This window comes from Salmo trutta, chromosome 9 (assembly GCF_901001165.1).
Source record: "Salmo trutta chromosome 9, fSalTru1.1, whole genome shotgun sequence".
In the NCBI taxonomy this organism is placed as follows: domain Eukaryota; kingdom Metazoa; phylum Chordata; class Actinopteri; order Salmoniformes; family Salmonidae; genus Salmo; species Salmo trutta.
In genome coordinates, this window is record NC_042965.1 from 34553393 (window position 1) to 34579059 (window position 25667).

Consider the following 25667-nt stretch of genomic DNA (forward strand, 5'->3'; position numbering starts at 1 on the left):
ATTTTCTTCCATTCACCCACAAGAGCATTACTGAGTTCGGGTCCTGATGTTGGGTGATTAGGCCTGGCTCGCAGTCAGCATTCCAATTCATCTCAAAGGTGTTCGATGGGGTTGAGGTTAGGTCTCTGTGCAGTCAAGTCAAGTTCTTCCACACCGATCTCGACAAACTATTTCTGTGTGGACCTCACTTTGTGCACAGGGGCATTTTCATCCTGAAACAGGAAAGGGCCTTCCCATAAACTGTTGCCACAAAGTTGGAAGCACAGAATTCTCTAGAATGTCATTCTATAATGTAGCGTTAAGATTTTCCTTCAATGGAACTAAGGGGACTAGCCCAAACCATGAAAAACAGTCGTAGACTATTATTCCTCCTCCACCAAACTTTACAGTTGGCAATATGCATTTGTGCAGGTAGCGTTCTCCTGGCATCTGCCAAACCCAGATTTGTCCGTCGGACTGCCAGATGGTGAATAGGGATTCATCACTCCAGAGAATGCGTTTCCACTGCTCCAGAGTCCAATGGCGGCGAGGTTTACACCACTTCAGCCGATGCTTGGCATTGCGCATGGTGATCTTAGGATAATTTTAAAAAGTGTAATAAATCCATGTAATATAGCCTACACCATCACAATAAATCCATTATTTATTTTAGACAGGTCGAAAGAAACACGATATGAAAAAAATGTAGTCTATTTCAGAAGAACAGAATAGCATACTCTGCTTTGTCCTTATGTTAGGCCCTGATCTGGCTATTCCATATGGCTGTGGGCTACACTAGTTCATTTAGCAGGCAATATTTGCTTTGAATTCCGGCATTATTTTATATTATTTTATAGTACGAAGAATACAATTGAACTAGGATATTTTCTCCAAACGATTTGAGGGAGTGCGCACTTGCGGCTATTTTGTGTTGAGTGGTTAACAAAGAAATAGGTACTCCTATATGCTTAATTTAAATTTAGAGTTATTTATGTAACTTTGGTTGTGATACAAATTTTGGGCTATATGTTTTGATTTTAATACATTCTAAGGCTGCATGATGCGACTCTAATGATGATTTGAAAAAAGTTGCATGAAAAGCGTGAGCACTGCTTTGTTTTTTTGCGCATGCTGTACACACTTCATCATTCTCTCTTTCTCACAGGCTACAAAGGAAGACAGACACATCGGGGACGCAACTGCGTGCGTCCTTGTCCAATTCCAAGGGGTATATTGAAGATGTTGGAAGAACTGTCCACATTTACTTTTTGTCAGCCAACAAGATGAGTAGGCCTAACGAACAGCAAAAGCACTAGCCTATGTCAATCTACAAAAGTTAATCTATTCTGTGTGAGAAATAAATATTCCAAACATAGTTGTGGGAAAGTTGTGGGGTGCGATAGATCCTAAATTAATACAACCACTAGCATCAAAAAACCTGTTTCATGCAATCAGCCTGTCGTAACAGATGAGAACATTTAGCTTAAAATGTTGATAAACTATTAGGCTATTTCTTCACATTATGAGCTCAGCAATGCGCACACGGCAGTAGGCTATAAGCGCGAATGTTCCATTAGCACCATTCTCAAAAGTGACCACAAATGCAATTATGCATGTAATGCTTTTAATATAAAAGTGCATTTTTATGGTGAAAATGATCTTCCCCACACTTGAAACTCGGGCGCAGGCCCTACACCCATTGTAAAGTGGATTAATGTGGTTCCTTTTAAGACGTTATTTGGCCACTTTAGTTGTGACATAAACCTTATCAAAGCATATAGGCCTATGGGCTAGGCTACATGTGCTGCTATGATTAGAAACAGTTGCAAAAAAAAACATGCGCTGTTTGCCTTAAGCTGGGCATCATTCACAAGTGATAATATATAATTCACAAGAGATAAGGTAATATTGTCACCCATCACACTATTCTTGATTTACTCTTGCCTTTACAAGGTAATATAATATACTAAATAATATATGTGTGAAATTTGTTTTGATTTAAATTGGACCATTATCATGCGCATGTCTCGAAAGAGGGGCAGCGGGGGGAAAAAATACATGTCATCTATGCAGTTAAATAGCAAATGGAGGACACTTTCCTTTGGTCCATTTTCATGCCAGTCAGGTAGGCTATACTCCTGTTTTAAAGAGAAGCAATGTGCTTAATATTAGGAAGGCTGAGAAATAAATATAGTAGGCCTAGCCTACTAAGCTGATGGGATCCTCCTCTTTTTAATAGAGGCCACCACTCTGTTTTCTCACACAATTTCATAGCCTATAGAAATGTTGTGCAACATGAGCTCATTCCAGCACTAACACACCAGCTATTCAACTAATCATCAATAACCTCAAGTAGCAGAATCAGTTGTGTTTGTGCAGGGCTGGGGGAAAAAGCCTGTATACCTCTTTAGAATGAGGGTTGGTGACCACAGTGACAGCATTTTAGTATCTCGCAGCTTATGAGAATATCAACAACACAAGAATGTTTCATATATCACACTCCAGCCTTGATTATATTACACAAAATATTTGATGTGTACTTTTTATTACATAGGAAACAATTTAATGAATGACATTGATTAGTTGATGGATTACAAGTAGCTTTAAGCACACATGCACTGCAGGTTTCTGCCTAACACACATACATACTAATGCAATTAAGAAACTCCTCCAGAACACTTCATAATAAACAAGGAAAAAGTATAAAAATACATTTACAGAAAAGTCAAGCTGCCGCGCATTAACGAGTTCCCTCCCTCCACAGAGCACTAAGGCCTCTTCTGCCTTTTCTGCGCTTTCCTCTGGAGCCTCTTCAGCTTTCTCTTGGTCTTGGGGTGGGCACAAAGCTTCTTCCCTTTCACATGTAGTCTGTGGACATGGAAGATAACACCATCATTGTCTCAGGTCACCGTCTGAAGCAGAATGCCTTTAGCATAACTAAATCTTTAACGTAAATCATATCAGACATACTAGTATGTCATAACTACACCTTCCTGTACAGTATGACAGTTTAAATGATCGTAACGATAGTACTCAGATTGTAGACAGTATTGTGTTGAACTCACATCAGTGCGTTGATCTCACAGACACCATTGCTCAACTGCATCTCTGCTCTCTCTACCTTCCTCAGCAGATTGGTGGGAATGTCCATAGATGTCTTCACGCAGCACTTAGGAATGCCACCTGCAATGTTTACCATTAGTTGTAAGAGTTGCAGTATAGTGGCCTTAGTGATGGTAGTGGTAATTGCAGTAGAGGAAGTTGTAATAGTGGCTTCAGTAGGCATGGTAATAAAATAGCAGTAGTAGTAGTAGTAACAGTTGTAGTGGTACAGGTGGTAGTGTTCTTTCAGAGAACAAAGAGTTGGAGAGGTAGCCAGTGCTTGACATGGGCAGGAGCTCGCCGGAGCTGAGTACCGGCACCTCAAATGTTAAACTGCTTGAGCTCCTGTTCCTCTTATATAGAATATTAGCTCAAAAGTATTGTGGAGCTCCTGCACCTAAACATAAACCGTACCGGCACCCAAAATGAGTACCTGGAACCTATTTCAGTCTAAGTCAAGCACTGGAGGTAGCTGAAGAAGTACTTCCGAGAATTACATTCATAAATGTTCCTTAAAGTCAGGTGATCTGTGTTGTTTTCAACTGTGACTATAGAATGACAGTAGAATGGCAGCCTAGTTGTTGATGAATATCAACTGAAAGTCAGCAAGTCACAACAGATACAATCCACTAATTATAAGCCTGCCTGTGCTACTAAATAAACAACATTGAGCAATACCAGTTAGGGGACATAACTGCCAATTATAGTTACTGCCAATTTTGATCTCTCTTTCTCTGTCTCTTACGTGCATGCATGCATGTATACACACACACACACACTAGGGTTGAATGGTTGGAACCCGGTTACCGAGATTTACCGCCCAAAACCACTCCCTTTTCCCGGGATAATTAACTGTGGAAACCGGTAAATTATAATAAATTATTTGTATGAAGAGCATGGCGTGAAATTGAACTCTTAAATTATATGCAATGTCTAAATTTGGGTTCTCTACGGCCTCTGCATGATGAATCGTCAACTCACAGGGTGGGGACAGACAGCCCATCTCAGATTGAAGCGCAGTTCACAATGCATGTTGATCTATCATCTCATCATGGTAACTTTTTTTCCTGTGACAGGTAGGCCTACATTTATTGCATTTCTGCATAGTCTATAATATAAAGACCGAATGCTGCAAAGTTTTAAAATAGCCTATCACTCGAATATCGTTTTTTTAAAATTACTCCACATACGAGCAGTCTCTTGCAGTCTTTCTCTCTCCATTAGTTCCATTCAAATGTAACGCCCTGGCCATAGAGTGGGGTTTTTTGTTCTTTATTTTGGTTAGGCCAGGGTGTTACATTGGGTGTTCTATGTTCCTTTCTCTATGTTTTTGTATATCTTTGTTTTGGGCCGTGTGTGGCTCCCAATCAGGCACAGCTGAAGCTCGTTGTTGCTGATTGGGAGTCACACATAAGGAGCATGTTTTTCCTTTGGGTTTTGTGGGTAATTGTTTCTGTTTAGTGTTTGCACCTGACAGGACTGTTTGGCTGTTGGTTTCTCATTTTTGTCTAACATGTTCTTTCTTTAATAAATTCCTGAAGATGAACACATCCTCCACTGTACCTTGGTGTCATTTGAACGACGGCCGTTACATCAAATTGCATCCAAAATAGATAATCCTGTTCTAGATTGATATATAGCCCTATATGTACTGGTGATGTCCTAGCCTACCTCTTTCAGGTAATTCATTCAATGCAGTATTAACCTTATATTTAGCTAATTAATGACGGGTTATGCATAATAAGCTCTAATTTATAACCTCTGTCTCTTGCGCAATACACACACAACTTAAAAAAAACGCTCCTTAGCTCTTGGAGTCCCATGCAGTAAAAGCTAGACTAGAATAGCTTGCTGGACATTTTCTTTTGCATTTCTTATACCAATAGACTATTCGAAGAGGTACGCAATATCTTGTTTGCTGAATATTAAATACAGCAGCCAATAGAAATCACGGGTAGTTTGAAAGAAGAGCGAATGTGCGATGGCGGTAGGCTATAGCAGTTATTTATTCAAACCCATAACTATTCAATCTTCGTGAAGAGAAGTAAAAGCCTTCTGCATCTAGTTCTAGTCCTATAATATTCAAGGTTGTTAGAATGATGAAGATAAGGACAACGAAACTTATTTCATTTAACTGTTGAAAGCTAGGAAGGAATGAAGCAACAATAGAGAGAGAAAGAGCCTGCTAGGCTAATAACATTAGGGGAAATATTATGAAAGGTATATATGCGCCAGCCTACTAATTATACACATAGGCCTTATTATATTTCAAAATATTAAAATCAATTTCACTAGCCTATACTTGTAACTTTGTAGGACACGTGCTGTATCAGAATCCCATGTTCTCTCCCTGCTTTATTATGGTTTGAACAATATTTTTTTTTACATTTTTTATTTCACCTTTATTTAACCAGGTAGGCCAGTTGAGAACAAGTTCTCATTTACAACTGTGACCTGTGCATAATTCCAGTCCATATAATACAGTATAATACAAAACAGTACAGTGATACAGTTCACACTCCAAAAGATTAGCCTACTGGAGCTAGTTTCATTGATTTACCCAAGAGAGCATATAACTAACTACATCTATGGGCTTGTATGTTTTTCTGTCATGCGTAATGTGCAGTAGCCTATCGTATATGTGTTGGATAATGGCACAATCAAGACAGGCAGAGTAGAGAGATTAATGCGATTTGAAAGAACCTGAACCAACTGTCAACTGGTTTAAACGATGACAGAGACGCAGGTGTGTTAGTTTAATTTGGAATAAGCTTTTATTTGCATAGTTACTATTGTAGCAGTACAACATTGCATTTTAAACAAATAGGAGAATGGCTAAATTAGGGACCCCCCAAGTTTGACTTTTGTTGCATTTAGGGGAGCTCATACCTCATTTGCACACTGCACTGAGCTCTTGTCTCTACTCTCTGCTAAGCCCCAAAAGGTTGTGAACATTCATGGCAACTAGCTACTCATTGAGTCCTATGCAAAGGAGTGATGCATTGAATATGTGTGTAATAACTCCAGTCTTGGTGTTTTTAATTTTTCTGTTCATGATCAGTAAAAGTCATTGATTACTAGGCCACAGTTCTGATTTCTCAACTCTCAATACCTGTTTCTCAAGCAAGAACTACTGCATAATGTTCTGATGATAGTAAATATCATATTGCATTTTCTATTACTGTGAGGCATTACACTCTCTTCCTTACCTTCAGTGGTCTTGATGGCCAGAGCACACAGAAAGAGAAGCAGCACCATCACTTTAAGATCCATGGTGACAGTGGAAGTGAGAGATCAAGTGAAACTCATCAGAACTTATACTGCCCCCCCCCCCCCCCCGTCTCTCTGTGGGTTGTGGGTATTTGTCTGGCATGTTTTAACATGTTTACTGCATTTAATTTAATACAACAACCACAGACATCCTGTAGACAATAGCATATACTGTAGGTCACAAACTAACAGCAGAGATCTGGAGCAGCCGGGTAACAACCAGGGTAAAAGTGGGGCAGGGCATACCAAAATAAAAGGGACTATACAGTGAATATAAGGTCATTTAATGTTGAACTGTGTTGTCAACAGGCGTTGATGTATCTCATGTATTTTTCAGTATGCTTTTTGTTGTTCCATCACAAAAATAATAAAAATACCCACTGGTATTGAACTTGCTAATAAATCTATTTGCTGATACATTGAAGAGTTCTATACGCCCACTCTATACTGTTTCCAGAAAGCCTCACATGGTAGAATTCCCCTATGGTGACATACAGTAGTTGATTGGTTTGGCTAGAAAAACATGCCCAATAACAGCAGAGTTATTAAAAACATAGATGATGTGTATTTAACACTACAACAGACCTGACAAATCATCACAACACTGGTTTGACAAGCAGAGATCTGGCAATGTAAGTTTCTGTATGAGAGCGTCTCAAACTCAGCCAGGTCACCCGTGATACAAGTCAGTGGGTGCGTTCATAAATTCACTCTGGCCATCTCAAATCAAATTTTATTGGTCACATACACGTGTTAAGCAGATGCTATTGCGAGTGTAGCGAAATGCTTGTGCTTCCAACAGTTTCACAACATATACATGTAAATCTATGTAAGGAATGGATTAAGAATATATATATATATACATATGTCAGAGCTGCATTGGACTAAGACACAGTGGTATAGTGTACAGTACATGCATATGAGATGTGTGATGCAATATTTACACACAATTAAAGTGACTAAGACACCATAGAATAGTATAGAGTACAGCTTATACATATGAGATGGTAATGCAAGATACGGAGACATTATTAAAGTGGCTAGTGTTTCATTTCCTTAAAGTGGCCAGTGATTCCTAATCTATGTCTATAGTCAGCAGCCTCTGATGTGCTGGAGATGGCTGTTTAACAGTCAGTGGTGTAGTATAGAATACAATTTTTATTTTATTTTATTTATTTATTTCACCTTTATTTAACCAGGTAGGCAAGTTGAGAACAAGTTCTCATTTACAATTGCGACCTGGCCAAGATAAAGCAAAGCAGTTCGACAACATACAAAAACACAGAGTTACACATGGAGTAAAACAACATACAATCAATGATGCAGTAGAAAAAAAATAAGACTATATACAATGTGAGCAAATGATGTGAGATAATGGAGGTAAAGGCAAAAAAATGCCATGGTGGCAAAGTAAATAAAGTATGGCAAGAAAAAACACTGGAATGGTAGATTTGTAGTTTGAAGAAAGTTAAAAGTTAAAATATAAATAATATGGTGCAAAGGAGCAAAATAAATAAAATAAATAAATACAGTAGGGGAAAAGGTAGTAGTTTGGGCTCAATTAAAGATGGGCTATGTACAGGTGCAGAGATCTGTGAGCTGCTCTGACAGCTGGTGCTTAAAGCTAGTGAGGGAGATAAGTGTTTCCAGTTTTAGAGATTTTTGTAGTTCGTTCCAATCATTGGCAGCTGAGAACTGGAAGCTGAGCTATAGTCAATGAACAGCATTCTTACATAGGTATGCCTCGTGTCCAGATGGGACAGGGCAGTGTGTAGCGTGGTGGCGATTGCATCGTCTGTGGATCTTTTGGGGCGGTAAGCAAATTGAAGTGGGTCTAGGGTGGCAGGTAAGGTGGAGATAATATGTTCCTTGACAAGTCTCTCAAAGCACTTCATGATGACAGAGGTGAGTGCTACTGGGCGATAGTCATTTAGTTCAATTACCTTTGCTTTCTTAAGTACATGGACAATGGTGGCCATCTTGAAGCATGTGGGGACAACAGATTGGGATAAAGAGATCGAATATATGTGTGACCACACCAGCCAGCTGGTCTGCGCATGCTCTGAGGACGTGGCTAGGGATACCATCTGGACCGGCAGCCTTGTGAGGGTTAACACGCTTAAATGTCTTACGTCGGCCACGGAGAAGGAGAGCCCACAGTCCTTGATAGCGGGCTGCGTCGGTTGCACTGTATTATCCTCAAAGCGAGCGAAGAAGGTGTTCAGCCTGTTCGGAAGCAAGATGTCGGTGTCCCCAATGTGGCTGGTTTTCCTTTTATAATCCGTGATTGTTTGTAGACCCTGCCACATACGTCTCGTGTTTGAGCCTTTGAACTGGGACTCAACTTTGTCCCTATACCGACGCTTAGCCTGCTTGATTAATTTGTGGAGGGAATAACTACACTGTTTGTATTCTTCCATATTCCCAGTCTTCTTGCCCTGGTTAAATGCGGTGGTTCGCGCGAATGTTCCATCTATCCACGGTTTCTGGTTGAGGTAGGTTTTAACCTGTCTGGGCTAGGGGGCAGTATTTTCACGGCCGGATGAAAAACGTACCCAATTTTAACAGGTTACTACTCTATCTATAATGTCTATCTATAATTCTTTAAATAATTGTTATATATTTTGTCAACGTTTATGATGAGTATTTTTGTAAATTGATGTGCACATTCACCGGACGTTTTGGTGGGAATACATTTTCTGAACATCAGACGCCAATGTAAAATGCTGTTTTTGGATATAAATATGAACTTTATCGAACAAAACATACATGTATTGTGTACATAATGTCCTAGGAGTGTCATCTGATGAAGATCGTCAAAGGTTAGTGCTTCATTTAGCTGTGTTTTGGGTTTTATTGACACATGTCCTTGCTTGGAAAATGGCTGTGTGATTATTTTTGTCTATGTACTCTCCTAACATAATCTAATGTTTTGCTTTCGCTGTAAAGCCTTTTTGAAAGCGTCCCACGTAGCCCATAGAAGTTAATAGTCACAGTGGATACAACATCTCCTATGCATTTCCTGATAAACTCATTCACCGTATCGGTATATGTGTCGATATTATTTTCTGAAGCTACTCTGAACATATCCCAGTCTGTGTGATCAAAACAACCTGGATTCCAATTGGTCAGACCAGCGTTGAATAGTCCTCACCACGGGTGCTTCCTGTTTGAGATTCTGCCTATAGGAGGGGGGGAACAAGATGGAATCGTGGTCCGATTTGCTAAATGGAGGGCGGGGGAGGGCCTTATGCATTCTGAAAGGTAGTATAGCAATGGTCAAGGGTTTTAGCATCGCGGGTATAACAATCAATATGTTGATAGAATTTCGGGAGCATTTTCATAAAATTTTCTTTGTTAAAATCCCCAGCTACAATAAATGCAGCCTCAGGATATGTGGTTTCCAGTTTGCATAAAGTCCAATGAAGTTATTTGAGGGCCGTCGTGGTATCCGCTTGGGGGGGATATAGACTGTCGTCTGTTTCTTCGAGGCGGTCTTCTGTTTCGGTAGGTAGTACGGTCGGCATTTGATTGTGAGATATCTAGGTCGGGTGAACAGAAGGACTTGGAGTTCCTGTATGTTATCACAGTTACACCATAAGTCGTTAATCATAAAACATATACCTCCACACTTCTGCTTCCCGGAGAGATGTTTGTTCCTGTCGGCGCGAAGTACTTAGAACCCAACTGGCTTTATAGAGTCAGACAGTATATCTCGAGAGAGCAATGTTTCCGTGAAGCAGAGTATGTTACAATCCCTGGTGTCTCTCTGAAAAGCAACTCTCGCCTTGAGCACATCAATTTTATTATCCAGAGATTGGACATTAGCGAGTAAAATAACCGGGAGCGGTGGGTGGTGTGCACGCTTCCTAAGTTGGACCAGAAGACCGCCTCGAGTACCTCTTCTCCGCCGGCGTTGTTTTGGGTCAGCCTCTGGAATAAGTTAAATTGCCTTGGGGAGAGAAAACAAAGGATCTGCTCTAGGGAAGTCGTAATCCTAGTCGTAATACTGGAAGTTCTGGTGTAGTGGCTTCCTTTCCTCTTTACCATAGCCACTGCCCAAGCCTGAAGCGGGGTTGTTTGGTACGCATACAGTCCACACTCAAGGTTTCCATACAGCCAAACATTCAATGTGATCCAGGGATATGGTGCAACAAAAATGTTTATTCTTCTTATATCTAACAGGAAAATTAATATCCAATCAACTTAAAACATAGGTTACTTGATATGGAAAATACACAATATGACCTGTCTGTATGTCTGTATGGTCAAAAAACTATACCGCTCCCGCGTCTAGCAAGGACTTCTCCCCCCAAAGGCCCAACTTCCTGCTTTTATCCTAACACACTTACTGCAGTACAATGAATGGGCAAGAGGGGGGAACAAAAACTAAGTTACACTAACAACAAGTGAATACATCTCAATCAGGTAAATATAAATCATAAAGGTACGTACCTAATATTTCATCATATACATTCATATTTACACAAATATACATGGAGCTCTGAATGTTCTGTCTTTTATACAAATATGTCCAAATCGGCTCTAACATCTGGTGAGTTACCGCCGCTCTAATATCCAATAGTTCTTCCCGGCTGTATGTAATGACACAAAACAATTCCTGAGCTTATAACGTAAAGAATAGTACATAAACAAACCAAATACTGCAGAGTTGCTTAAGAGCTAGTCACGATGCTGCCATCTCCGTCGGCGCCATCATACCACTTCTCTACTCCGATTTCAGAGCACTCTCGTCTGATTGTGCCAGAGCGCAGAATAACTGATGAAAATACGAACGCTCAACACCTGTTGAATATGACCAGCGTCAGTAAACGTTGGCAAAAAATAAATAAAAAGGGTTGCCAGCAGAACAGTTACAGTCACCAGCACTCTAGATATCATGAAAACAGCCTAACCAGCTCTGCTCGGGCGAGTAAAATGGTCAGAGTGAGGTGTTCTCTCATTTGTGTTTGGAAGTAGCTAGCAAGTTACCCAACGTTAGCCAGTTAGCTTGGGTGCTTGACTACCCTTGTGAGGTCAGAATGCTCGGATTTACTCTACTCCTCGTCCAGAGTGTCCAGTGTGCGCTCTGAACACTCTTAGAGCGAAACACTCTGAATTTAGGAACTAACAATCTGACAACGCTCTTACTTCACTAACGCCCAGAGCGCTCCGTGGCACTCCAGATTGAATTTACGAACACACCCAGTATTCCATGTCCACCCATGTCTGAGGATGTCGGGAGATGACTTTGAAACCGGTCACTAGGGGCAACAGTGAGCACTGTTACCTTCAAGTAGGTTCCTGTAAGCATCTGCCTCTGATTCCAAAGGTTGTAGCCTAAGTTTGAATCCAGCGCTGGAAAGTTGTTTTTGAGATTTTTGTTTTAAAACCTATCGCAAACCTTAACCCTACCTTAACCATTCGGAGTTAATGCCTAACCTTAAGATTTTGGAGTTAATGCCTAAACGTAAACTTAAACACTTCAAAATTTGATATCTGCAACAACTTAAAAATGTGATGTTGGCAAAACTTAAAAATGTGTATGAATGTCTAATTCTGAAGTGAGACTGTGAGAGCTAGTTGCTCGAACTACTATTGACTTGCATATGTTCCACGCCTTCTCACTCAACACAAGGTAACTTGCTATTTTCTTATCGCAATATCACACACACACACACACACACACACACACACACACACACACACACACACACACACACACACACACACACATCAGAATGTTAGAGGAGAGGGTGGGGAGGAAATAAAACTTTCACCTCAGTTTCTTTCAGTAAAGCAAAGTTATGTGACAGGTGTAATTACTCTTAAAAAGTACCAAAACCTGTCTTGGAACTGGGTAGAAAACACAACCGACCAGTTTTGTTGGCAGTGATTGATTAATTTCAACAATAGAGGAACAGGAGTGATTCTCAGTAAATGGTGGTTCATAATATTAATAGCTGTAATATATTGCACTGATGTAGTGAATTTAATAAGGACTACAAATAACCTACTTTCACATGGTATGGGGTAACTCACTCTATCCACCACCAATGATTGTTGAAGAGTAATCTGATCATTCTACAACACTGATTACAGTGCAAGAAAACAATGTATTTAATTTCTGGAATTCGGTGGTGTGTACAGTACCTATAACTATTGAGGCATTATGAAATATAATGTCTTGTAGAATTGAATAATTCAATATGTAGGTGTACTGTATGTATCTGTTAATACATTCTTATGTGGAAAAACAACGCCCTCTTCACAGTTCATAACTTGTATCCTTTTTCTCCTTTTGTTATTTCTGTCAGTGGTTTAAGCATTTTGCCCAATTCCAAATGACATTTTACATTTACATTTAAGTCATTTAGCAGACGCTCTTATCCAGAGCGACTGACCCCTGGCCATACAACTAGAGCTAGGTGCATTGTATATATGTAAAACGCTTTGATAGTAGTGGTCAACAATATAGCGAAATCTCCATCAGTAGGCAAGGTGGAACAATTACCATATAGCTGATACTTATGCAATCTCGAAGAAGTGTGAAAGGCTAGTAAGTGTTGATTTGGAATCATTCAAAATGTGAGCGAGTCTCCAGAGTGAGATTGTTAGTATTCACCCTGCCCCCTGGTGGCAAAGTGTAGTAGATGCATCAGCAGTTCCTCCATGAGTTTCTTGTGGCTCCGGAGCTGTGATCCGCAGGGGAGTGGTATGGACTCTCCCCTAAACAGTCTGGGTCTAGAACACAGCTCTCTGTCAACAACAGACATATAATGATATGGATTAGAAATATATATAAACATATAGCCTTTATGGATAAGCACACAAGCACAAACACACACACAGATGAAACACACTAGACAAAAATACACATTGACACCTACCGTACCTGAGTCACAGCAGACTCCCGGTGCGGCGCAGCATCCTACTTCAGATCCACAGGGTCTCCCTCCCACCTGGCAGGGGGTGGGCAGGTAGTTATCCTCCATGCAGCGTGCCGTCTCTGGGGAGCCCAGCCCCACAGCTATATAACAAAATACACTAAAATAGTTTTAAAAATGTCAATTTTTGTAGACAGTATGTGTGTTTTAAGCAGTACTGGAAGCACAGATGAGCTCCCCCCCAAAAATATACATTTCATTCCGTAATTATTGTTACCATTATTATTATTTATTAAATAGGTTATAATAAATTGCTGAGTTGTCATTGTTAACATAACACAGCATGGCCGTTAGAAAAACAACAATTGTAAATTGCATGAGAAAAACAAAATGTATGTTTTTCTTAATTATGAAATAACAAACAACAATTAAATATTCTCTGAATATCTTGATACTTTGGATGTTTCAATGGTTCAAGAACAGCTACCAGCCAACTCAGATTCATCTTCCCACTATTCTCGAACCCGTTGTAGCCTACATTTCCAACACAATGGTCTAAAACCTTTCTGTAAAAAATAAAAAATAATAGACATCGCAAACCAGCCTTCCTTTCAAGCATTGTGGATATGAAAAGAGGACTCGGAAAATCACACGTGCTTCCCGTCTCTGGGACAGTTCTGAATGTAGCACACGGAGGAGAACTCGAGGAGTCCACGGACAAATGCACAGCTGAAGCATGGAATGTGGCATTGCGATTGGGCAGAAAAGCGCACCTGAGTCATCCTGTCTTCTACTTCAGTCTCGAAAAAAGAAACGCACACCTATAAAGGCGAGGTGCTGGCTAGCGGAGCAGAACACTAGAAAATAAAGGAAAGCCCCACACTCTAAGAGCTCAGATGCAAAAATTTTAATAACCAACGTTTCGACAGCTATACCCTGATGAAGACAGCTTAGCTGTCGAAACGTTGGTTATTAAAATTTTTGCATCTGAGCTCTTAGAGTGTGCGGCTTTCCTTTATTTTCTAGTGTTCTACTTCAGTCTCAACATCAACAGTGAAGAGGTGACTCCAGGATGCTGGCCTTTTAGGCAGAGTTCCTCTGTTCAGTGTCTGTGTTCTTTTGCCCATCTTAATCTTTTATTTTTATTGGCCAGTCTGAGATATGGCTTTTTCTTTGCAACTCTAAATAGTAAAGTACAGATTCCAAACAAAACTACTTAAGTAGTACTTTAAAGTATTTTTACTTTAGTACTTTACACCACTGGTAATACTGCAAGACATTACCTGTATGGCCTAAATGAAAAACTACAGGTTTTGGTCATATCCAATACAACACAGTGAAACCCTCTGTATTTAAGTATTGTGGTAGAAGCATCATGTTATGGGTATGCTTGTCATCGGCAGGGACTGGGGAGTTTGTCAGGATCAAAAGAAATGTGAAAGGAGCAAAGCCCAGGTAAAAGGTTAAACAAAAAGACCTGCCTCAGTCTTCTGAAAACCTAACCCTGGGATAGTTTTATTTTTCAGCAAGACATTTACAAATATTTTTATACCAAAGACACACCAAAATGGCTTTCCATGAGGTGTTGAGTTTTTCTGAGTGGCCTAGTCTGTCCTGACTTAAATTTGCTTGACAATCAGAGACAAGGTTTGAATATTGCATCCATCAATGATTCCCAACCAAATTTACCAACCTTGAGCAATTTTGACAAGAACAAATGGACATATGTTGCCCTAAGAGTTGTGAAAAGTTGGTAGAATAATATTCAAAATGATTCACAGCTGTAATGTCTGCCAAAGGTGTTTCCACCAAGTATTAACTCTGGGGTGTGAAGATATCTTCGCTTTTTGTATTAATTTATAACATGTTTTAACCTTTTCATTTTGAATATGGGGAGTAGGTTGTGTAGATCTGTAGGAAAGAAATCTTATGTAATCCCTTTTTAGATGTAATTTTAAGGCAGCAAAACGTGAAGACTATGTCCACTCATGAGGCACTGTATGTATGATCTCCCTGTCAATCGTCAATGGACGTATTTATATTTCCCTCTGGGACAATTAAGTTGAAACTTGAACTTGAGGCAAGAGAAAACAAGGGGAAAGTAGGAAGAGGGTAGGTTTGTTCTGTACTGGCCACTTCTCAATGAGACAGCAGCCTTGGACCTCTGTTCTTCTCTTCTAACCATTCTTTGTGACTGAACACACTTTTCTATTCCTCTCTGTACAGATCTACAATGGCAGCTGTGACGCACTGACGCTACACTCCAGCCTTGGTTTAGCAAGACAAGTTGGAAAAGCAGAAACACACTCCCCGACTAAGCAAAGGTTCTCAAGTTATGACAGTTGGGTATAAGTAGAACCCACATCACCATTGCGGCGAACAACATCGGCGATGTCGTACCCACAGTGTCTATTAAAACATTCCCAAACTAGAAACCGTGCATTGATGGCAGCATTAACGCAAAACTGAAAGCGCGAACCACTGCTTTTAATCAGGGCAAGGTGACCGGAAACATGACCGAATACAAACACTGTAGCTATTCCCTCCGGAAGGCAATCAAACAAGCTAAGCGTCAGTATAGAGACAAAGTAGAGTCGCAATTCAATGGCTCAGACACGAGAGGTATGTGGCAGGGCCTACAGTCAATCACGGACTATAAAAGGAAAACCAGCCCCGTCGCGGACCAGGATGTCTTGCTCCCAGACAGACTAAACAACTTCTTTGCTCGCTTTGAGGACAATACAGTACCACTGACACGGCCCGCTACCAAAACCTGCGGGCTCTCCTTCACTGCAGCCGACGTGAGCAAAACATTTAAACGTGTCAATCCCCAGCCGCGTCCTCAGAGCATGCGCAGACCAGCTGGCTGGTGTGTTTACGGACATATTCAATCAATCCTTATCCCAGTCTGCTGTCCCCACATGCTTCAAGAGGGCCACCATTGTTCCTGTTCCCAAGAAAGCTAAGGTAACTGAGCTAAACAACTACCGCCCTGTAGCACTTGTAACCGATGTCAAATGGCTAGTTAGTTAGCGGTGGTGCGCGCTAATAGCGTTTCAATCAGTGACGTCACTCGCTCTGAGACTTGAAGTAGGGTTTCCCCTTGCGTTGCAAGGGCCGCGGCCTTTGTGGCGCGATGGGTAACGATGGTGGGTGTCAGTTGTTGATGTGTGCAAGGGTCCCTGGTTCGAGCCCGGGTTGGGACGGAACCTACACTGTTACACACTCTCTTCCGTTATCATGAAGTGCTTTGAGACTAGTCAAGGACCATATCACCTCCACCCTATCTGACACCCTAGACCCACTCCAATTTGCGACGCAAACGACGACGCAATCACACTGCCCTAACCCATCTGGACAAGAGGAATACCTATGTGAGAATGCTGTTCATCGACTACAGCTCAGCATTTAACACCATAGTACCCTCCAAACTCATCATCAAGCTCGAGACCCTGGGTCTCGACCCCGCCCTGTGCAACTGGGACCTGAACTTCCTGACGGGCCGCCCCCAGGTGGTGAGGGTAGGTAACATCTCCACCCCAATGATCCTCAACGCTGGGGCCCCACAAGGGTGTGTTCTCAGCCCTCTCCTGTACTCCCTGTTCACCCATGACTGCGTGGCCATGCATGCCTCCAACTCAATCATCAAGTTTGCAGACAACACTACAGTAGTAGGTTTGATTACCAACAATGACGAGACGGCCTACAGAAAGGTGAGGGCCCTCGAGTGTGGTGTCTGGAAAATAACCTCACACTCAACGTCAACAAAACAAAGGAGATGATCGTGGACTTCAGGAAACAGCAGAGGGAGCACCCGCCTATCTACATCGACGGGACAGTAGTGGAGAGGGTAGAAAGTTAAGTTCCGACGTACACATAACGGACAAACTGAAATGGTCCAACCACACAGACAGCGTGGTGAAGAAGGCACAACAGCGCCTCTTCAACCTCAGGAGGCTGAAGAAATTTTGCTTGTCACCAAAAACACAAACTTTTACAGATGCACAATCGAGAGCATCCTGTCGGGCTGTATCACCGCCTGGGACGGCAACTGCTCCACCCACAACCATAAGGCTCTCCAGAGGGTAGTGAGGTCTGCACAACGCATCACCGGGGGCAAACTACCTGCCCTCCAGGACACCTACACCACCCGATGTCACAGGAAGGCCAAAAAGATCATCAAGGACAACAACCACCCGAGCCGCTGCCTGTACACCCCGCTATCATCCAGAAGGCGAGGTCAGTACAGGTGCATCAAAAGCTGAGACAGAAGCTGTTTTTCAGTCTCTCAATCTCAAGGCCATCAGACTGTTAAACAGCCATCATTAACATTGAGTGGCTGCTGCCAACATACTGACTCAACTCCAGCCACATTAATAATGGAAAAATTGATGTAATAAATGTATCACTAGCCACTTTAAACAATGCCACTTCATATGTTTACATACCTTACATTACTCATCTCATATGTATATACTGTACTCTATACCATCCACTGCATCTTGCTTATGCCGTTCTATACCACCACTCATTCATATATTTTTCTTATGTACATATTCTTATTCATTCACTTACACTTGTGTATAAGGTAATTGTTAGGTTAGATTACTCGTTGCATATTGCTGCACTGTCGGAACTAGAAGCACAAGCATTTCGCTACACTCGCATTAACATCTGCTAACCATGTGTATGTGACCAATAAAATTAGATTTGAATAATACAAACTAACACACACATTTCAGAAGATGTCTGTAAACGTTTTAATGAGTTCTGTTGGGGACAGGGGTAGAGAGGCAGGGAGGGATTTTAAGTCATTGTTCATCAAGGCCCAATGGACAATAAAGAGCCCCATTGTAATCTGTGTTTCCTCCAATGTCCACCACTATTCTGCTGCTCACATGTGCAGTGAAGAGCACAGGCAGAGTGAGTGGGTGACTGTATCCGTTGGAGGTTAAGAGCACACACATTTTCAGTGAGTTGCAGTAGGGTTGTTCAGTTCGTTACATTTTAGTCATTTAGCCGACGCTCTTATCCAGAGCAACTTACAGAAGCAATTAGGTTTAAGTGCCTTGCTCAAGGGTACAGACAGATTTTTCACCTAGTCGACTCAGGGATTTGAACCAGCAACCTTTCAGTTATTGGCCCAACACTCTTAACCGCTAGGTTACCTGCCGCCATAGCCCGTTCAGTGGTTAATGCGACACTAATTTTTCCGTTCAGTGATGCACGTGTGTGATGTCACTGGAAGCGGCAGGGCTATGGCAGGTGGGACAGAGGATGTGATTGGGCATTGCTGTAGTGACAAGTGGGCGGGACTTCCTGTGTAGGCAGGGGCGGCACAGGAAGTGACCACAGGGCAGGCGATATGCTGATGGAGAGGTCGAGTAGACTGACAGAGAGCAGGAACAGGAACCACACCTGTTCTCACCTGGGAGAGAGAGAAAGGGAAGTGGGGAGAGAAGAGGGGGAAAGAGAGAAATAGGAAAAGCTAGAGGGTGAGAAAGAGAGGGTGAAGGAGAGAAAGAGAATGCATGTATTGAGCAGTATGTACACCTTGAATGAGTCTCTGTTCACAGTTTGTATTTTATTCTCCCTGACTGACCACTTAATACTCAAACAACAAACACTATTTTAAAAAGGCTCTATCAACAAACTACATTAATTACAGCAATGGGAAGGAAGTTTGTATGGCGAGTCGACGAAGATGAAGTATAAAGACAGATGTTAACCTATCTCTGCAAACCTGGGGTCACTGTTGGTAATGGCAGACCCTGGCCATGACCCCACTCTGAGGGTGTCTCAGGGAGAGTGGGCTATGCAAAAAACACATTTCCAATCACACATGCGTATTAACAAACACTTGTACATGAGTGAAACAGGACAAATAATCACCCACCAAATTATTATTGTACTGTAGGTGAACATAATAAAGACTAGAAAATACTTGGTACAGTGTAATGAGGCTGAAAGTCCTTGGACTTCCTCTGTCATTGTTTTTCTCCCGGATACCTAGGCAACATCGCACTACTGGACCGTCTAACTTGTTCAACCAATGACTAGTCAACTCAAGAATTTCCCCGTCATGCATTCATAATCCAAGGAAGGGTACATTTTAGCCAAATTCAAACAGAGCCGCTAGAGGCCGTTCCTACCTGTTGGGGTGTCAGCAGGTGTGTCTGCGTGTTTGTGCTGGAGCTGGGGGGTTTGGGAGGGGTAGGAGGTAAAGGAGGGTCGACCCTGCAGGGCTGAGAGAAGGGCCTGGTCTAGACTGGCAGACAAACGCTGTTCTTGGTCTAGACTGGCAGACAAACGCTGTTCATAGTCTAGACTGGCAGACAAGCGCTGCTCATGGGAGCTACTGCTAGGAACTGTGGCTGGAACAAGAGGAATAACACAAAAACACTCATAAGTGACACACATTGAAACACTTGATACAGCCAACCCTAAACAAAGGCCTTTTAACTAAAACGCCAGAATGCAGTGATTTTGTTCTCACGCTTTTTGCATTGTCTAATTTACCACTCACCTGAGGAGATAGTGGGGTTTGCATCTGTTCTTGGTCTTTTCAAGTCAGGAAGTAGCTCCTTGGAGTGACCAGCACTAGCAGAGGCTGCTTTGGGCCCGGTGGGCTCACCCTTTCCCTTAGAACGGATCAGAGTGGCCCAAACCTCAAGCTCTCTCTTTCTCCTTGTCCCCAAGTCTGGCCCTCCCTCCTGGGAACTCGCTCTATCCACTGCCCCTTCTTTAGGACCAACTTTACCAACGCACCGATCCTTCACATTCCCATTCTTCGCCCGGTTGTTAAAAGCCCCAGTTCCCCTGTACTGCGTAAGCTGGCTCCTCTGTGTAATAACACTTTCTGCCCCTTTTTGGGTAGTCTGTGTGCGAGTCCCACTGTTTCGGCTAAGTGCCCCCTGGTGGTTGGCTGACTCTACAGCAGCAGCAGTGGTGACAGCAGAGTCCCTACTCTCTCCAGTCCTCTGTGGAGGTATGAGTCTGGAGGGGTGCGGACTCTCCCCGTGGCCCTGCCTCCCAACCGCTCCCTCCCTGACCTCTAACCCTGTCTGGAGCAAGAAGCGGTCGATGCGGCTCTTCAGGTGGGGGTTGGGGAGGGCCTGTGACTCAGGGACGAAGGGGACACCAGTGAAGGGGTCGTTGGGGACGCGACCCCAGGTAGCCTCCCTCCTCTGGTACTCCTCCAGAGTAGAGCTGTCCACAGACACTCCACTGGGCAGCAGCATGGGCAACAACATCACTTCCTGGGTCAGCGGGTCCAGGAACTCCTCAGGGACTTCCAGGAGGCTGGGGGTCAGAGAATAGAAAATATGAGAAAAATACATTCATATCGTCCTACAGATGACGGTTTTGCCTTTGGCTTTGTGAAAAAGAGTTGCAATTCATCTGCCTCATATATTGTGTTGAAAACAGTCAGTGTTTTATACACACTGTACCTAGTTGCTGTTGTCGTCTGTGACAGTGCCGGTGGTTGATTGACAGGTGAAGGCTGAGCTGATGCCAAGTGGCTGAGCCGTGGCACTGGTCTCAGGCTAGCGTTCTCATGTGTTATCCTCACCCTCTCCACCTCGTCCGGAGGGCAGCAGCGAGAAGGCAGCCCCCACACTGCCAGTGCCTTGAGCCCCATCGCGGAGGCACCCGCACCGTACGGCACCGTCACACGGAGCTGCTTCACAGAGCCTAGAGAGAGCGGGCCCCTGCTCCACAGCTCCTCTTGTCTACACCCCTCACGGGGTGCCGGGGGCAGGGAGGGAAAGGGAGGGCGCGGGCGGAAACAGGGATGGGAGAAACTGACGTGGGTCTCTTCTGTTAGTTCACAGCGTCCCACCAGGTGGAAAGCCCCCTGGCTGGCGTCTGTGTGGCTGTGCGTTTGGCCACGTTGGGTCCATTGCTGGCTCTTCTCCTGGCCATGTAGACTATATTGTTGGGCCTGGAGGCTCCATTGGTGGCCTTTGAACTGGGCCTTGGCTTGGTCCCATTGCTGGCCCTTCTCTTGGCCTTGCTGGGCCTGGGTTTGGCCCTGCTCTAAGCTGTGATTGTGGGGGAGTGGGGGGTCAGAGCTGGTGCTGATCTCCAGCCTCTTGCAGTCCTGTCCTCGGTCCATGCCCCAGGGCCACAGCTCCACATCCACCCGACACACTTCCACTTGGAAGCCAAACTGCAGTGTCACCTAGAGTCAGACAAAGGAAGATTAGACAGACATACCCACCTTGACCACTTCTCTAGAAAGAGATGAAGAAGAATAGGACAGTGATGTCATAATACACATCTCTAAATATTCTACAGCGTCAGCTCACCTGAACAGGCGGCCGCAGGAAGTACTCCAGCTTAAAACCCCGCCTCCGGACTGCTGGGTCGGCCGATAGGAGGTTGGTGACGTCGTACCCATCTGCACATAGCTAGATGAGGGAGGGAAAAGAAAAGGGGCAGAGTGAGGAACGTGAGAAGGAAGGAATGAAAGAGAGGTTAGGGGAGAGAAGGAGGTAGGGTTGAAGAGAGAAGTATTTGGTATTTTATTAGGATCCCCATTAGCTGTTGCGAAAGCCGCAGCTACTCTTCCTGGGTTCCCCACAAAACATTAAACATGACATGAATACAGAACATTAATAGACAAGAACAGAACTACATACATTTAAAAGCAGTGAAGTGATGAGGGGGAGGAGTGAAGTAAGGAAGAGGCGACGGAAAGAGCAAAAAGGAGAGGTGGAGAGTGAAAAGAAAGAGGATAGAGGTAAAGAGGGTGAAAAAGTGGAAGACTCCCAGAAGAAGAATAACACCTAGCGAAGTGAGTATCAGACAACCCATAATACAAAGACTGGAACATAGCAAGGTTATCTGTGATTCAACCTCCCACACAGCACCGTGCTCCTCTCCTCCTCCTCTTCCCATCTGCCACCTCCATCCTTCAACCCTTTCCTCCTCTTCTCATTCAAGCACACATCTCTCACCCTTTCTCCTCCTCCTCTCCATAAAACCCAGAGGACAGAAAATGACCACAGTAGGTGAGAAGGACAGGGGGGTGTGACGAGACAAAGGGAAGATTGGCTTTGTGTTGTACTCGAGGAGGAAGAGGTAGAGTATGGAGAAGAAGAGGAGGAAAGAGAGTATCTATATTTTTCCAATAAGAACGCTCATTTTAGATGTTCATTTAGAAGCATTTTCTCCCATTTGCTTTGACTGGGAATATAACCATTTGTTCAGATTGTTACACATTGAACCAACGTTAGTCAATGATCTATGGAGGGACACGGGGGATAATGTCAGCTCTGGTCCTATCCAAACCTCGACTTAAAGTTCAGTACGTACGCTTTTGGAGCCATATCCCGGGTTCGTCACCGCAGTGCAAGCATTATGGGTGATGAACGTTTTGACTTGACAACAAGGTACTGAACTTCAAGTGGTGTTTTGGCTACTCCAGTCCATAAAACTCTAATTGTTTTGTACCTTGTCACACTGGATGGTGGTCTTGAAATGTGGTAGGCAGAGATTCACCACCATGGTCTCACACCTGCTGAAATAAGAAACTAAAATCAATGTTTTCAACTTCTACACTAGACATTAGTCTCCTACCCATGCTGTGGAATAGTCAAGTCATTCAGACAGCCAGAGCTTCTTTGCTGTGAACTCTGTTAAATTACCCCAGGTTAGTGTAGCATGCAGTCTAAACCATGCATAGCAAAACAAGTGTCAACCCTACCAATCACGTGTGGATGTATGACAGAGATGATTCATAATCTATTCAATTCAACAGCCTAGATCTTTATTATCCGCTAAGGACAATGCTTGTGCAGCGTAAAAAAAAAATACATACACACAGCAAATAAACTGACAATGGGAATAACAACATCATACACATGACAAAGTTCTATACAGGCAATCCTATGGGTATAATTTGTGGAACGTTCCAACATGAATCTGTTCCAAAAACTTCGTAAACAACAAGGTTGCCAACAAACAACGCATACAAAGTTGTTTAGCGGCAGAATAAGATACCGGGTAGGGATTGGCCTATTTCATTATGTTTTTCACTCACCACGTTTATTCTGAAAAATGTCTGTCCTCACTCTGGTAGCCTACGGACAAACATTAAGAATAAGCTACGTGGTGAATTGATACCTATTCGGCAGCTAGTTAGCTAGGCTAATTGATCGTGCTACTGTGTATGCGTTGTTTGTTGGCAACCTTGTACTTTACGAAGTTTTTGGAACAGATTCTTGTTGGAGCGTTCCACAAATTATACCCACCCCCTACAGGCTGAACGACATTGCTTCTTTTCAGAATTGCAATAACACTTGACCTCTCTCCACTGTGAGCTGTCAGATGACCTTGCCTTAGAAAGGGTGAATTTGATTTCGTCTCACATCACAATAATAGTTAGCGTCAGGTGCTACTTCGGTAGTCTTTTGAGACATTGGGCAAGGGAGTCAACAATACAGCCCAATGTCCCAAAAAACTCACAATTACTTGACTCAAGACAAAAAAACAATCTCATGGGAAGCAATGTGTGATGGTACCATAATGTTAGTAGACCCCACCATACTAACGTTACTATGGATGACTAACGACGGCGTTAACATTACATCCCATCAATCCAAAGAAGGATGACACTACATTATAATAGAACACAAATAATAGAACACATTATAATAGAACAAAATTTATATATATATATATATATATATATATATATATATATATATATATATATAAAATACGATTACATTCAATAGCCTAAAGTAGCTATCTGGAGTTCAATCTAGTCATATTCAGTTAGCCTAGCTATTCCTCCACCACACAGATTAGTTAGCATATAGCTAGCTTACGTTACACAGAGCCATAGCTAACGCGTTAGCCTTCGTACACAGTTACCATGTTTTATTCCACACACAAACTGCTGACTTATGACAGTATTCTGTACCTTCTTTTGGCCCTCTCATCTCTAAAGCTAGCTAGCTAACGTTAGCTAGTACTTCATTGGTTACTTCCTAGCCGAGTCCCGACGACAGGGTAATCTAGTATGGCCAATTGCTTCATTGCTGGCTAACTAACGCTAGCTAGTTTTTGTTTACTGAACCCAGTCTAATTTCTTGCAGAAAGTTGGCCAGTAAGCTATCGGAGCTCACCGTGTTTCCTAATGTTCTTGTAGACCAGCTCACACGAACTGTCTGAAAGAAATTCAAACGATGCAATCACTGGAACTTTTCTCTGGTTGGACCACTTTACATTTAGCCAAAACACTGGCTAGCTAATGGAAGGAAAGAGAGAAGGGACATATTACGGCGTCAACTATTTTCGCGATTGCCTGTATCGCGTGACCGAGATCCCCTGCTGCGTTCTCAAAAATCGTCTCTGGCACTATGATGCCGAAAGCATGTAGGCCTACAATGTAAAATATGTTCCTTCAGCTTTTCTGCAATGAATGAAAGTATTTTCCTAAATTGTAAATGGTTAATAGTTTCCATGTGGCAACAAAAGATTAAATCAGAAAAGCAGCAGTGCCTTGGCAGATTTATTAAGCAGGGTGCAACTGCAGCCCGCAATTCTGGGCGTTCCTGCATGTTGGCATTCATGAACCTCTCTTTATACTTCTATTGGTCCATTTTTAAGCTATGACTCCACTACGTAGGCAGGAGACAGAGCCGCTCCAGTACAGTAGTATCTGCTGATCGTGTCAGAAAGACAGTGAGGCAACGGGAACAGGAGTGAGAGTTCAGATCTAGGACTGATGCCACAGGGAGAAAGACAGAGATGGAGTTACGCCAGGATGTCATTGGGCCGCAAGCAAAGTTGGGAGAAGAGGAATATCGGGATTTCTGAGGAGGAATGGAGGGGGAAAAAAATAGTAAGAAGAGGTTGATTTGAATTTGACGAAGATGGCGATAAAAATGTAGATGCAGTGTCGAAGAAGATTGGTGTCAAGCGCAAACAGAGTGATCCGTGCGCCAGCCCGAGTTCTGGAAGTGAAATGGAAGTGAATGAGGACGATTTAAATGAGGTGGACTGTGTGGTGAAAAGGTGGAAAAGGAGTTGGGTGCAGTTGAATCAGTAAATAGGTAACCTGCAGTGGACTTGTGATATTTGTGTGTGTTTCTTCTGATCAGAGGTAGCGGGCGCTCCATGTCACGCAACTTGGGTCAAGAGCTGTTCCTTGCACAATTGAAAGGAATGATTTCTGTGGTAGCATCAAGTGTGGAGGTGGAGCAATTGAAGTTTCCTGGTGTTTGTGACGCCTGCTGTTTGGTGCAACGCAGACCCAGTGGTGAGCGTCGCAGACCCAGTGGTGAGGACTGACAGTGCAACACTGTCAGCCCTTTTGAGTTTTGAGTCAGAGTCTTTACAAGACAAGGTCATGTTAGGATATAACAGTTATCCTGTTAGAGCTTTTATGGCGAACCCACTGCGCTGTTTCAGGTG

At 42.9% G+C, this 25667-nt stretch overlaps 2 protein-coding genes across 4 annotated transcripts; both read right to left on the minus strand.

Annotated features, from left to right (window-relative positions):
- Positions 1–2490: 2490 nt before the first annotated feature.
- Positions 2491–6354, minus strand: LOC115200456 (C-C motif chemokine 28-like). Its single transcript, XM_029763548.1, has 3 exons — positions 6291–6354; positions 3045–3162; positions 2491–2847 (listed from the first exon to the last, which is right to left on the minus strand). Exons 1-3 carry the CDS (start codon positions 6352–6354, stop codon positions 2748–2750), a joined length of 282 nt encoding a protein of 93 aa, XP_029619408.1. The 3' UTR covers positions 2491–2747.
- An 11620-nt stretch (positions 6355–17974) lies between these two features.
- LOC115200457 (RING finger protein 37) lies at positions 17975–24517 on the minus strand. 3 transcript variants are annotated; one of them, XM_029763551.1, is made up of 7 exons: positions 24377–24517; positions 22698–22761; positions 21551–21652; positions 20690–21423; positions 19765–20540; positions 19391–19612; positions 17975–18666 (listed from the first exon to the last, which is right to left on the minus strand). In XM_029763551.1, the coding sequence occupies exons 2-7, from the start codon at positions 22749–22751 to the stop codon at positions 18455–18457; spliced, it is 2100 nt and encodes a 699-aa protein (XP_029619411.1). In that variant the 5' UTR covers positions 22752–22761; positions 24377–24517; the 3' UTR covers positions 17975–18454. The 3 variants fall into 3 exon arrangements, with proteins under 3 accessions (XP_029619411.1, XP_029619409.1, XP_029619410.1); XM_029763549.1 differs by having other exon boundaries at positions 17975–18726; XM_029763550.1 differs by having other exon boundaries at positions 17975–18726; positions 22698–22764.
- Positions 24518–25667: the final 1150 nt, after the last annotated feature.

Coding starts and splice junctions, on each gene's coding strand:
- LOC115200456 (XM_029763548.1), bottom strand. CDS start 6,354: ATGGATCTTAAAGTGATGGTGCTGCTTCTCTTTCTGTGTGCTCTGGCC. Junction 3,163..6,290: donor GGCCATCAAGACCACTGAAG/GTAAGGAAGAGA, acceptor TAAACATTGCAG/GTGGCATTCCTAAGTGCTGC. Junction 2,848..3,044: donor TGTGAGATCAACGCACTGAT/GTGAGTTCAACA, acceptor CCATGTCCACAG/ACTACATGTGAAAGGGAAGA.
- LOC115200457 (XM_029763549.1), bottom strand. CDS start 22,751: ATGGTGGTGAATCTCTGCCTACCACATTTCAAGACCACCATCCAGTGT. Junction 21,424..21,550: donor TCCTGCGGCCGCCTGTTCAG/GTGAGCTGACGC, acceptor GTCTGACTCTAG/GTGACACTGCAGTTTGGCTT. Junction 19,613..19,764: donor AAACCCCACTATCTCCTCAG/GTGAGTGGTAAA, acceptor CTCTTGTTCCAG/CCACAGTTCCTAGCAGTAGC.